At 43.1% G+C, this 14,510-nt stretch overlaps 1 protein-coding gene and 1 long non-coding RNA gene across 2 annotated transcripts in view; one reads left to right on the top strand and one right to left on the bottom strand.

Annotated features, from left to right (window-relative positions):
- Nucleotides 1-14,510, top strand: part of LOC127610282 (uncharacterized) — a 119,105-nt gene that overhangs the window by 69,443 nt on the left and 35,152 nt on the right. Inside the window, exons 3-4 of the long non-coding RNA XR_007964798.1 lie at nucleotides 9,732-9,843; nucleotides 14,373-14,478. This is a non-coding gene — a long non-coding RNA (uncharacterized LOC127610282). The remainder of the gene's footprint in view (nucleotides 1-9,731; nucleotides 9,844-14,372; nucleotides 14,479-14,510) is intronic.
- The window catches only part of pax2a (paired box 2a), a 36,306-nt gene that overhangs the window by 14,772 nt on the left and 7,024 nt on the right, over nucleotides 1-14,510 (bottom strand). Inside the window, exons 4-7 of the mRNA XM_052080210.1 lie at nucleotides 14,390-14,475; nucleotides 12,930-13,049; nucleotides 12,282-12,326; nucleotides 948-1,123 (exon numbers count right to left, since the gene is read on the bottom strand). Of these exons, the coding sequence (XP_051936170.1) occupies nucleotides 948-1,123; nucleotides 12,282-12,326; nucleotides 12,930-13,049; nucleotides 14,390-14,475 (427 nt within the window). The remainder of the gene's footprint in view (nucleotides 1-947; nucleotides 1,124-12,281; nucleotides 12,327-12,929; nucleotides 13,050-14,389; nucleotides 14,476-14,510) is intronic.

Raw genomic sequence — 14,510 nt, 5'->3', positions numbered from 1 at the left:
GGCCTTGTCCGCCTCTATCCCAGATAAACTCTAATTGTCTGCTTACAACTGTTCCCTGGCACTAGGCTGGATGTTCCTCTCTATTCCGCCGGGCCTCCTCAGCACAAGAGCCATTTTGTCATGCAGATGAGGTGTGGGCGGGGCCGGGCAGGACCGGGTGGGTGGAGGGCGAGTGGCGAAGCACATTGGGGGCCTGAATGACCCGACCACATGGCTGCCAGAAGTGTGGGAGGGATGAGGCCTATTGAGCCCGGCCTCTTCAAAATGGTTTTTTAATGCTCTGACGCAGACACCAGACAAGCCCCTTAATCGAAAGTGTACCCCACCTTTTCACCAAAAGGGGGAGGGGGTGTTGCCAACAGCGGAAGAAAAAAAAATAGCAGGCGCACACAAACGATGCAAAGCAAGCTGATTAATATTGCCTTAAATTAAAACTGATTTTTTTCCAAACCCATTCCCGATGCCATTTTTAGCCCCCCCCCCCCCATACCCCTCCTCTTTCCCACCCTCCTCCACCATCCTCCTGGCTTTTTAATACCTTCTCTTGTGCTCTTTGTGATTGCAAGTCATTTCCAATTCGTTTTGGTATTGATCTTGCCGTAGAAATCACTTTGGTAATTAGCTGCATTAGGGGACTGTATGGCGGTTCTGCGAGGCTGTCCCTCTGATTTATCGCCGCTGTAATTCCCAGCGATCGCGCAGAGATGAAAATGAACTCAATTAAGGGCAGCGCTCAGCCAGGCCTGGGCACCCGCGTCGAGTTTGCACGGAAAAATTAATAGTCTCTTGTTGTTTAACTCCGGGATTAATGTAAATAAAGATTAGCCACTATAATAGACTGTAGTTTTTTTTTTTTTTGCCGTGCCGCTGCAAACGGAAGATCTTATTCGTCCCGCGGTGAAAAAGCTTGCGGGAGCGTGTGAGGAAATATGCCCCAAAAAGCTCACCTGCTCGGGTTTGATGTGTTCGGAAGTGGGGAAGACATCCGGGTAGGAGGGGCGTTCGAAAACGCGGTCCAGGGCCTCCAACTGCTGCTGGGTGAACGCGTCCGCTCGCAGGTGCTTCCTTAAACTCTCCACGCTGCCCTGAGAATCGTTGCCCGGGCCCGAGCCATCAGAGCCGCCTAAAAATAAAAGCGCAGGGACAAAGTTTGGCGTCAAAGTTCTCCGGCATGTATCGGCGTCATTTGCCTAATAGCTTTATTGTCATTTTGGAACATTTTAAAACAAATTCAACGAACGTGAAGAGTCCCGCTTGCTTGGATTCAAACTTTGTAGATGACTATTGGATTATGCAATGTGTTTCTTTTGGATATTCAATCCATTCGTGAAGTTTCTGCAAGTCAGTCCCCATTTATTTTGGAGGCGTTTGAAAAGGTTAAGGCCAAGTTCTTACTAAGCAAACATGGAAGCCATTGCCCAAAAATCCAACAGAGCAATATGTCCGGGACCAAGCCAGGCTACTGAGGCTTTGGCCCTCCACAGTGTATATTCCCAGATACCGAGAGGACAAAAGCTAAGCATTTGACGGTACCACCTCAGTGACAAGTAGCTGAACCCCCCCAGCCGTAAGATTTTTATTTTTTATTTTTGTGCAGAGGATTTCAGCCTGCCATATCCCAGGAGGCTTTGTGAGATAAGCACCAGGCAAACGTGGTTTTGAGCAAAACGGGTTGAGAGAGTGATGGCACGAGGAGCAGTAGCAGTAAATTGCCATTGGGAACAACCTGCATGTCTGCCTTTTTTTTTTTCTTTTTTATCTACCTCGACTGCGCCTCGCACACTCGGGCAGCTCTCACGTCCTCCACCTCTCCTCGGTGGCCGCCATCAGCACGGTCATCATGTGATAGGTCTATGGTAATTGATGGATTACCTTCAGCGCAAATATATACTTGCAAGGGAGAGTGCCTGTTTCGCTAGAGGAAGTGGGTGGAGGGGGACTGTGAGGGCCCGTCAGGGTCATCATTCAGGATTACCTCTCTCACGAACACACACAGACACACCGGAAATACTCTCATACACACACCTGATTTCCTTTTCCATATCATACTGCGATATCCTCATATAATATACTGAAATGTGCTAAGAATATATTGAAATATGCGTTTTAGTAGTGTGCCTGACAATCAGTTCAGTAGTGTTTGAGGGTTTAAAAAAACAGGACTGTGTGGGAGAGGATCTCGGTTGTGTGTGTGTGGGTGAACGAGAGAACGCTTAAGTAGCACATTTGCGTAAACAAAATATGCGATGCGATTGAGAAGATTCGGGTGAATGAAAAAAAAAACGGTAATTGGTGCAAGAGCGTTTCAGCGATGTGTGAGATTGTTTCAGTAATATGTATGAGCTTTTCAGTAGTATTTGAGTGTTTCCGTTTTGTGTATTTGTTTCAATAATTTGTATGAAAGCAGTTAATTAGTGTGAGTATTTCAGTAGTGTGTTTGTGTGTGAGCATTCGAGTTGTATGTCCGACAGCATTTATTTAGTGTGAGAGCTTTTCAGCAATGTGTGAGAATGTGTCAGTCGTGTGTATGCGCTTTTCAGTAGTGTATGAGTGTTTCCGTCTTGTGTGTGTGTGTGTGTTTTTCAATAAAGTGCATGAGAGCAGTTCATTAGCGTGTGAGTATTTCAGTAGTGTGTGTGAACGTTTGAGTTGTGTATCCGACATTTAATTTGTGGGTGTCACAATTTCAGTTGTCCTTTTAGTCGTTGAGTAGTGTGAGAGTGCTTCAACAATTATACGAGTGAGAAAAATAATGAGTTGGTTGAGAGCGTTTCAGTCGTGAGTATGTGAGTTTCAGCAGTGCACATTAGTTTTTTAGTTATGTGTGGGTGGTTCAGTAGTATCATTTTTCTGTGAGAGCATTTCACCATTGTGTATGAGAGCCTTTCAGTTGTTTGTACGAGCGGTAACCCTGAATTTGTCTCTGCCGGTCTCTCGCAAGAAACTGTGCCCGGCGATTCCATTCGCAGCCTTTCCTTCCGCCAGCAGCAAATGGAGAGGCATTATTTAACGCGACTATTTCCTAGTGAACGCATTAGCCTTCCCTTGTTGTCTCTCTGCGGCTGCCTGCCACCACCGCCAGCGCATATTGCCTGTCTTCCCGAAACCAGAATGTAGTGAGGTCCGAAAGACGACGGGGGCGCCGAGGGCAAGCATATGCATTTCCTCACACAGTCACCCTCTATATAAACAAATGAGCCCTCTCCTTTTCCCAATCTCGGACCCCATCCGCAACGTCCGCCGCACACTCATCACATCTGGACAACCCAGAAAAAAAAACAAATAAATAAAAAAATCTGTAGGTAAACCATCCAGCCGGCATTCCCGCTCCCTTTCCTGCCTCCCTCTGTCTCTCTTCCTCCGGCTACAGCGGATGAGGGCTTAGCTCCCGTACAAATCTGTCATTCTAAATTTGCAGCAGATTATGTTCTCTCCTGGGCGAGCCGGCGCTGATATATGATATGCAAGTCCACTATTGATTGCCTGCTCTGCCAGCGGAGGAGGGAGGCGAAATGAACTTGGAATGAACAGCATGCCTCAACTCATTGTGCGTATAATACTCTACTTAATCCCACATTTTTCTGTGCTATGGAATTCAATTGATCAATCATGTTCCACTGATGGTACCATTTCAGGGGCGTTATTGCCATTCTGCTCGGTTGCTTGACCTTTTTTCAATGGCTGAGGCCAGGGGATGAACCTGGCTCGCACCAAGAAATAGATCCACGGGGGGGAATGGAATCGAGAGCAGCAATTGTGTGTGTGTGTGTGTGTGAGTGTGTGTGTTTGAGTACGTGTAGACGGAATAGAGGGCGTGATGGCTGTGTTTTATGTGTAAAAATACTGTGTATTGACTTGTGTTTTGTGGTGCACATGGGAGAGCGAATTTTATTTATTTATTTTTTCTTAGCCCCACCAAACGGTTACGTTTTTTTGTTTGTTTGTTTGCAGTATTATACACACAAAAAAAGACAATTTTAGCTAAGATACATGGAAATTTGGTTTCGCTGAGGAATTCTGATAACCATTCTGAAATTGATTCGGTATGTCTGAATAAATAGAAATGTGACACACCATCGAGAAGAGCGGCATTGTCGAATGATGCATCAAAATCCTGAACAATTAAGCTATAGTTTCCAATGCTGAAACTCCTCACCGCTAAAAAAAGTGTATGCTTCATCCTCTAACATCTTATGCCGACGCCTCACCACGAAAATATATCTGCTTAAAGCCTTCTGTGGCTGGGGTATATCTCACTGGGTTGTCATAGGGACTTTCTATGCTGTAAGGTGATAGCCGCCAGCTAGCTCGCAAGCTAACAGGCTTTGGGGGATCCTCTCAGCTGGCGAATGGCTGGTGAGCTCGTTCGTGGCATTACCTACTCTCTCGCTAATTTCATTAAGAGCCCCAATAATTCGCAGGAATTGTGACCGACAGGGAAGATGTACTGAATTTTCGGAATGTAGACATAGCTAGCTAGCTAACTGTGCAGTGTAGCGGCACAAATGAGGCTGGTAAAAATAACTACTTCACTGAAGTAGAACTAGAGCGACAGAATCAGTGAAGTAGTGGTGGAGGTATGACGAATATCCTGCGCAAAATGTCATCATATTTAGCCCCGCACAAATAATGACAAACACAGAAATAGTGAAAAACAGTTAAAGGCTATTAGCTCTATTATTTTTGACCGGCCTAAACCTAGCATGATCTAAATCTGTGCAGAGGCAGGTTAGGCTGTGTGCTGATAATTTTGCAAATGGCCACGCACGAGCGATATTTCTACACATGTATTCATTTTTTAGAGTCTTTGAGTGCTGTTGATGCGCTCTACTGCTGATTACGAAAAATGGAATAAGTTAGAAACTAACTAAAAAGATTGTTAGCCAAATATTATCATCAGTCGTAAATTGCCTCATATCAGCATGTTTAGGGAAAAAGATGTACAGTCAAACAGAATCAATAGCAAGTGCTAGCGCATGCTTGCCCTGCCCAGCAGACACTTTGCTTAACAAAGTAAACCTTTTGTTGGTCCAATTTCTGTCAACAAATCTGCCTCCATTTTTAGGAAAAATTTGTACCATTTTCATCGGTTACGCCAATTATGCAAGTCAGTCATTGCAAATTTGTAGCATGACCCCCCCCAAAAAAAAACATGACAGACTCAGCCTTTCAGCGGAATTAACAGTAAATCATGCATTTTCAGAATTCCCCATTAGGCGCTGATGTTTGACATATATCATATAAGATCGCTGCAATAAATCAAATTCATCCCTTTGACAGTCAGCGTGTCAAGTGGAGTGTGAAGCCCAACTGTCAGTGTGTGTGTGTGTGTGTGTGTCTCTCATTGACTGGTCTGTTTCATTTTCTCTGTGGTTTTTGCAATCCCTCTGGGCGTCTCAGCAGGTATCCACGCTATCACTCCCACAGCACCAAGCTGACTATGTTTCTCCGTCTTAACACCGCCGCGTGAGGAGATAAGCCCAGATAAAAACAAGCCGTGTCAAAACAGCCACTTTCACACGGCGTCCCTAAAGCAACGTGAGTTAATAACCCGCTTTGATCAACCCTGCGTAGCAGATGGATGCTTTCAGTGTTTCAAACTCCCACCGACAAACGCTAGCTCGTCCTTGCAGATGCTATAAAGTGCCTTATCGCGGTGAAAGCAATTAGCCGGGCGCAAAAATGTATCGGGAGAGATTTGTTTGGAAATTCTTCTCGGAAATATATTTGTCATTTTCGCATGTTTTGGAGATTCATAAACATATGCGTGATTTTCACATATTTGTTGATACACAAATCTCAGATCTTCACACGTGTGGAAACGCCATACCGCCTCCATCCACGAGGAGGCAGTGTTGCTGTCTCCACTGAACAGGAATGAGCCAGCTCCCGTTTTTTTTCATTTAAAAATTGGAAAGTGAAAAACGGAAAACGAGTAGTTCCCCGACATTCTCATGTTTTTATTCAAAGCAAGTCGGAAACAAAATATGACGGTAATTAGTTTCCCTTGAGCTTGTTTCAAATTGAAGCGGGAAGATGTTCTTCTGCGACTAGCTCTTATTGGAATTCTTTTGGCAATGATACGAACTGGGGGGGGGGGCATCATTTCTTCACAAATTTGTTTTAACAAATAAGGCAAAGGAAGTTTCATAAAATTCTTCCCAAATATGATGCTGCAAAGCATTACTTGACAAAGTTCAAAAGGGACATTTCTAGACAACTCTGCAAAGACTTCAGACACTTGTATCATGATACTCTTACGTAAAATTGATCAGTAGATCACTGAACAAAAAGTCTGTAAAAAATAGTCACTATTTGTACTACTGAAAAACCTTTTGAACGTGCCTGACCAATTTATATACCACTAAGATATTATTATATGTTCAATGAGGTACACCATAATTTTTTGTGAGCTAGCACCCCCCCTCCCCAAAAAGTGCAACAAATAGCAGCTGAAGAACATTTTCGGGCATTAAGGTAAAGCAAGCTCCAAAGAAACACATTTTCTTTCCCGACTCGTGTTCAAATAAACGCATAAAAGAAGATGAGAAAAAGGCTCATTTTACATTTTTCAAATTTCAATTTTGAAACGCGAAACGGGAACTGGCTCTACGGCTAACCGAAGTGCCCACTCCGAGCGCGCTCCAATGCTATCAAACGTCTCTGTTTTGCTTTGTCCCCGCGGGGGAGGTAAATGTCCTGCAGTGGCACGGTGGCACTCTCATGTCCTTCTTTCATCTCCACGTTTTCTCTGATAAGATAACCGAGGGGGCATCCAGGCGGGAGCTTGTTTGAAAGGCAAATGAATTCCTACACACCGCCTCGCTGTAAATCATCGGCCTTCCTTACACGGGGCCTTTTTCCTCATCCGTCGGCCGCTGATAGCTGGCATCATGAGAAATAGTGGATCATTTGTTGATTTTTTTTTCTTTCCTTTTTTTTCCCCCTAATGCATTTAAAGAAGAAATAGGAGGGGAGCACAAACAAAGTGGTATACCCAGAGGGTGAACACTGCTTCCCTGTAAGCTAGCTATATTTATGAAACCTCTGATGCGGAAACGAGAGCGGTGGATAGGTGGGGGAGGGGGGGTGAAAAGAAAGAGAGAAAGAGAGAGACTGCCTGAGCTGTTAAGATCCTGTTATGTTACATCGTGTTTATTAATTCGATTTAGCACCATCAGACAGTTTACTTATTGTCAGCAGGCATCAAGATGCTGCTTGATGCTTACACTCCCCCCACACACACTCGCACTCTTTTTTTTCTATTTAATTTCTATTAAAAATGTTAATCTAGATAGAAGTGGGCTCATACACAACGTCACGTGATGAAAACTCGAAAGGCTGTTCATTAGATGACTGCTTCAAATCCTAAACTTGAATTTAAAAACCCTGTAAAGGTGGGCTAAAGGATTTAGAAAAATAATCTCTATGCATTTTCCCCCCTTAATATAGCAAGCTTTTTTTTTTTTTTTTAACAAAGATCCTCTTGTATTTTTTAACAGAGAAATCAATAAGTTCATCTGTATTGCAAGAAACAATGTCAGATTTATTATACATAAATGTTTTGGTCTTAGGCAAATGAATCATGAATATCATGTGAAAAGACCTTGCAGTCTTTTAATTGTACACGACGACAACTTCACACAATTCTACCAAACAAGTGTGCTATAAACTTAAGTCAGTTTAAGACAGTAATGCACACAACCATAAAATGTGGTTTTATCACTGCCATTTTTCCTAAAGCAATAATATGTAAACGTGACTTCTTAAACACTGTACTTAGACACCAGATAAACAAATTTTTAAAAAAAACAATCAGAGTGGAAAATAATGTCTGAAAGCGGGAGAAAAGACGCACTACTGGTTGTTGTGCTAAAACGCTAAGCCGTTTTTCACCATCTCAAGTTTTTTTTGTTTTTTTTGTGGGGGGGGGGGCTACCAGTGATGCGCTTCGGCATACAAAGTAAGAGCTCAGGCGCCTTCTTTTGACTCAGTGGTTAGCCGATTAATTATTACTACTTGGCCCATTATTACAACTTCAGTGTGTGGTTAGCTTGCTAGCTATGCATACACCCTGAAAATGCCTCCACCCTACATGTCACTATTTACAAAACAGCTTGGTACAATTAACGGTGTCGGACGAGCCTGCCGCCCGTTCACAAGCTGATGGGAACCCTGGGTGTCTGTTAGCACGTGAGCTAACTGGTGGCTTGTCACTTGTCCCCATTATTACAACTTGGGCATGTGGTTAGCTAGCTAGCTAAGATTACACCCTGAAAATGCCTCTACCCTACATGTCACAACATACAAAACAGCTTGGTATAGTTAACGGCATCGGACGAGCCCGCTGTCCATCCGCTGGCTGATCGGAGCCCCGGATGCCTGTTAGCTCGCGAGCTAGCTGGTGGCTAGGACCATTTGTCAAGTCATCACGTCACAGAAAGCAGACTACATTCCAGCCACCAGAGGCTATAAGCAGAAACATTTTTTCGCAGCTCAAATTACCTCCTACCTTTACCTTTACTCTCTGCTCACCCACGCATACCACCGCCCAAACTCCCTATTTCAGCAATTCTGTCAAACCTCTTTGTCCCTCAAGTGGACCTTTGGTCGATCTTTTCAATTTTCAATACTCAACATATAATAAAACTCAACTCTGGTGTATCTCTGAAAATTTGGCAGGGTTGATCACAACACTTCACTCTGTGTTGTGTCAAGCATTTATTTTTACCTTACTGGTCCTTTAGATAGGAAATTCAAAATGTCCATCCAGACAGTTATCAAGTGGAACCCTGTCCTGCTTTTTTATACGACTTCTCATTTGCTCAGCTCTCCGGAACCAGCCTGCCGTTTAGCATTTTAGAGTTTTTTTTTTTTGGTGGAAACATAATTATTCCCCTTGCCTTATTCTCCCTCCTCAAGCTGAGTAATGCATCGCTCCATTAATTCTCAGCGTCGCTGCCCATAATTGACTTTTCCCTGACATGATTCCTTCTCCATCCAGCGAAGTGCCTCTCCGTATATGAATTTATTTACTTCATTTATTTGTTTATCTGTGTGTGTTTGTATCGTAAAGGGTGCCACCGTTTGCCGCTATGTCACGACGAGCCATGTTGCCGAATGCAAATGGTGAACACGCGCAAGACCTGAAAAAAATAAGATGAGGCTGATAAGAAGTGGGAGGGGTGGTGGGGGGAGTCTTTTATGTCCGCTTCTAACGCCGTGGCCTCTTCTTGTCTCCATGTTACGCTCTGTGGACTCTCTTATACCTGCGCTTTTTTTTACCCTTCTCTTCCTTCCGCCACCCCCGTCCTCTCATCATGGCGCTTCATGACGCTATTTATTTCTCTTTTGCCGTGGGTGCATTTATTTTCCAAAGCGCGCTGCTATCGACTCATTGCCACGGAGCGGCTTGGCTAGCCAACCAGTGGCGGCTCAGGTTAAAAGCCGCATGTTAACTGATTTAAACTCGGCCAGCGGGTCGCGTGTGTTAAAATGCTACATACGCCGTACAATCATCCCACACGGCCAAATATCGCATGCGGACAAATCAAAACACGGACCCCTGTAATCAGTTTGCCTCGGCTCTCCCGCATACAGTCTCTCGTTCTTTTATGTCACGACTTAACAGCCCCGCCAGGCCGTATTTTCATTTTCTCATCAGCTTCCTCTGCAGCCGTGCTACAATCACAAGTTATGACCTTTGTTCTTGCTCTGATTTATCACCGTAGCTCCCGACTGGCCTGTCCTCCCGAGAGCTCCTCCACTGGACTCCATTCAGGATGTGCTGAGCCAAAGCTGAGGTCACATCAACCCGCCCTGGCCCGACTACTGTAGTAGAAGGTAAATCTACATGAAGCTGTCTCCCGTTTTAATTCACTCCTGGCTTTATTATTATTATTATTATTATTTTTACTGTACCACCCCAAGACACAACCGCACAAAAACCTGTCACTCTCTTGATACGTAATTTGGAAAAGCCACGTCATTAAAATCCCACTGTACATCCCATGATGCATTGAGCCCATCCCCCCAAAAAGTGTTGTTTTTTTGTTTGTTTTTCTGGGGTAGTTGTGGAGCAACACATCACAACAATACACGGTTCGAAACAATACGCCATTATTATTGATCATTCATTCATTCCGTATTGATTATGGAAGATCCATTATCTGACAGTGCTCGGGTATTTTGTAATTATGCCACAGCAAGCGCTGACCGCGTTTGTTATCATTCACTTATGCCTTTCTTCATAATCGACTATATCGGGATCTTGAGACGACTATCCAACTCCTCCATATTGAAATTAACAATAATTCACACATTACATACTGCCTAATCAGCATCCAGTGATTTTGACTTTTTACTGAACTATAAAGGTCCACTGTATAAAAATGGAGTCATTCACTTATTCTCGTTATAAAATCACGACATATAACGCTACTCTGATAATCACGATACAGGATATATTTTAGTGGATTTTTGTTTTAAATGCAGTCCCTTTTTCATTGACTCTTTACTGAACTAAATAGTCCACAAGGGCTCATGCTGACCTGTTACTTTGTTACCCCAGAAAAGCACCTTTTTGGTAACGAAGTGTAACACGAAATGTGTATGAAACCTCATAAATCGCACCTTCTGTCTCTAATTTTTTTGTGTGTGTTTTTTTTGTTTTCTTGTTTCTTCTTGGGCGACTGGGTTTCTTGTCTGTCGTATTGTTAGAGGCACAAGATGGAGCCAGAGATGGCAGTTTTTCTGCCAACCCCGATGATGTTTATCATTCACCATTGTCCATAGTACAACAAAAAAAGTGCTTTTCCGAAAAAGGTAAAGCCCATTTAACCATTTCAGGGACAGCGGTCACTACAGTGGACAGCTTATCATGTTATCAGGTTACAGGAAGCATGAAAGAGTTCAAATGTATTGTACCGACAAGGTAAATACAAAATGTACCGAGATGAATTTTGAAAACCAACAATCCCCCCCCCCAAAAAAAACAAAAAACCCTTCACTATAAATGTACTTTACATTCACGTTAAATACAACTGAACTGCATTGAGACAGTGATTCTTTCAAGTACCTCTAGAGGGAGCTTTGGTACCAGTCGTAATAGCTCATATCAGATGAATCTGATTTTTTTTCTACAAAATAAAAATCCCTACGCAGCGATTGATTTCGACGAGCCCCCGGAACCGTACCACGACAGGAAACGTGTGACTACGGCATAGCCGTTGTCACCGAATCCTCTTGGCATCCGCTCCCAAGGCAGGTTTAAATGACTGAGCGCGCGAGTACAACGGGGCTAATTTTCCCTACTTTGCTTTTAATGCATTTGGCAAGGAGCAACATTCCATTTCCTGTAATGAGATACACAAATAAATCTGGCTATGGATAGATTTGGAGTGAAGTGGCGACGGCGACGCTGGCGGCGGGGGCTAAAGGACACCTTCTTCCCAGCGTTGTCGTAATTGGTATCGCTGCTCGCAGACATGCAAACCAATCTCTCCGCAGATAGGGTTGAGACTCCTTTTTTTTCTCTCACTCGTCCCCCCCCTCCCCTTAAGGCTATTTCTTTTGTCTTTTCGATAGCTTGCACATCCACGATAGAGCGAAGGAAAAGGGGGGGGGGGCTGTTAATTTGTGAATTAATAGCTTCCTTCTCGGCAGAATTGCAAATTCCTTTAAATGTCACCATGTTCGCCGGCTGAAGAGCATTCGGGGGGGAGGGCTTTCATTTCTTTCATACAGATACATATGCTTGCACAAATGCAAAAAAAAAAAAATACATCCCCCTTTGATCCCCGCATCCCTCCCTCCCTCGAAACATGCTCCTGAAGTTCATCTTGGGTGCACATCATTTTTTTTTCCTCCTTTGAAATGATGACCACTCATTTGTGAACCCTTCGTCGCCACGACAGCCTGACTCCATAATCTTGTCGACAGTCATGCACGCTTTAAGTTAAAAACATGCATGCAGCTAACCCCCGCCCTCCTCGATTTGCAATTCTTTTTTTAACCCCCCCTCCCAGACAAAAATGTTATCCGTGGCATTTTTACAGTAACACAAATCATTTGTGGGCAGTTTCAGTCATCAACATATTGCATCACTGGTGGAAAATTATTCTCTCTCAATCACCGGCATGCCATTTCCATTCATTTTAGCTCAGTTACTTCATCTCGTGAAGGGCAAAAAAAAAAAACCCCACCAAGGTCATCAAATACTGCTTGACCCTCTTTAAAAAAAAAAGAGAGCGAAAAAAGGAATATAGGAAGCTATAACTTACAATGTCCTATTTTCCTTCCGTCCAAGTGGTTGCCAGTCCAGAGAACTAAAAAGACAGAAACATAAAAGATATTTTGTCTTTTTTTGTTTTTTGTTTCTTTTTTGATCAAATGTTAAAGCACACAAACGCACGTTCTCTGACTCTACCGTCACTCTGTTGCTACACTTGTTCGGGTCTCTGCTGGGAACATGTTAATTCACAGGCATTTTAAAAAAAAGCCAATTGTTTGCACATCCAATAATCTATTAGCCCTCGAGCAGTGTGTGTCCACAATGAGAAAATCCGGCTCAGACCGGTTTGCCTTCCGCTTAATCTATGAATGTATCTGCGTGTTTTCTTTGCCAAACCGACAAGTCGTACTTATTTTTGTTAAAATGCTACGTACGCTGTCATCTAAAAATAGCGTGATTAATTGTGGATGGTTAATTTGCCCTTGTAGTGTGTCAGTTGAGCGCGCTCTAAAATAAAGCCGCGCGATAAAACACAAAAACTGTTTCAATCACGAGGCCCTTTCTGATACGCCACTCGGAAACACGCTCGGCGTCGGCGGCTGTTAAAAAGGCCGTCTTTCCTCAGAAATTACAGACAGGCGGACGGGGAGGCGAAAGAGGGAATTTGAAAGAGAGAGCGCGTTCTCCGTTTTCTCACCTTCGTCTCGTTTTCTCTTCTCGCCGTTGGAGCGGGGGATTCCCAGGATGCCGTTGATGGAGTAGGATCCTACGGGGTCGTTGGAGGCGCTGGTCACAGGCGGGGAGGCTGTGCTGGGTACTGATGGGGAGAAACTTGGGTCAGGCTCACTCCGAATTCATCCTATTGTAATAATCGCCAACAACTCAACGCATTTTGTTCCCTTGCTTCATTTCAGTAATCGGATCAATAAATATACCAAGATGACGATTTCTCAGTCATCTGCAGTCATTTCTTTTGCAGAGGATAAAGAATATAGGCCTGTGAGATTTGTCAGATGGTGTCTCTGTGTGTTGGTTCCCCGTTTGTGTTGAAATATTCCTTTGGAAGGGTTCTAACACGCTAACACCGATGCGCTATAGGTTAGCCTGTTGATGGTGTTTTGCATTGGATGTTAGCATTAAGCTAAGAAGGCATACATGTGTGATTGTTTTTTTTTTTTTAAATAAACAATGTTGAATTCTCTCTGTGTGAGGTTTAGTTTCACACAATGGGTGGGGGCAACAAACAGCTTGGTGCCTCTTTTTTTTGAAGAATGGTTCACGATACACCAAACTGCTGCTTATTTGGAAGTTTGCTGCTTTCAAATACTGATCGTAGCAAACATTTCTGTCAAAACGTCGACCAAGTGACGGCTTGTATCTCAGAAAGTTATGACTATTTTGTGAACTACGTAGTCACTGTATAAAAATTCCTAATCACTGTAAAAGGCTTTTAAAAGGATATTTTAACTATATCATCCACTACATAAAAATATGACTATGTAGGGATTTTTACATAGTCGATTTTATAGTCACGAATAAGCACTTTTAAAAATATTTTTTATTTTTTTATTTTTTTTCAAGGTTTCTTCTTTTTTTTTTAATTTTATTTGAATTTTGGGGAGGCATTGGTCTTAGTCAGCTAGGTAAGACAAGGCAGCTTTATTTCTATTGCATGTTTTATACACAAGATAAATCAATGTGCTTCACAGAAGAAAAAGCGTCAGCACAACAGTTACTAAGAAATTTAGATTTATTTATTTTTGCCAATGCAATTATAATGGGCATCAGTGATATTGAGATTTTTGTGGGTCGGCCAGGGGCCTGTACCCTGTGAATATTGGGGGTCGACTATCTACTGGTTCAGGAATAAATGATTCAAAATTTTTATATTATGGACATAGACTGTCCTAAAAATTCCACAAATAATGTAAAAGCATTTTACAGACTATATATACACTTTGTTTTATTTTCTTTTTTTAATATACTGTAGTGGACTCTATACAGTAGTCCACCAAAATATCAACGTAAAAACCGACGATGTAGTTCATCAAAAAGTCAATAAAGTGTAGCGCGAAAAGAGTGAATGATTCCCAACACAGCCTGGGTGTGAATATTAACCGTGCTTTTCCGTTCATTCCAGCAAGTCCAAACTCTCACCTATGGTGTGTCCCGGCGTGGAGAGCGGCGTGACGGATCCATCGGGGGACGGGTGAAACTGCTGCTGGACTTTGGTGCGGATAATCCTGGTAAAGTGAACCATACGCGCGCACACACACAC

This window comes from Hippocampus zosterae, chromosome 11, assembly GCF_025434085.1.
Source record: "Hippocampus zosterae strain Florida chromosome 11, ASM2543408v3, whole genome shotgun sequence".
Lineage (NCBI taxonomy): Eukaryota > Metazoa > Chordata > Actinopteri > Syngnathiformes > Syngnathidae > Hippocampus > Hippocampus zosterae.
Note: the sequence above shows the minus strand (reverse complement) of the source record. Positions and strands in the feature narration are given on the sequence as shown.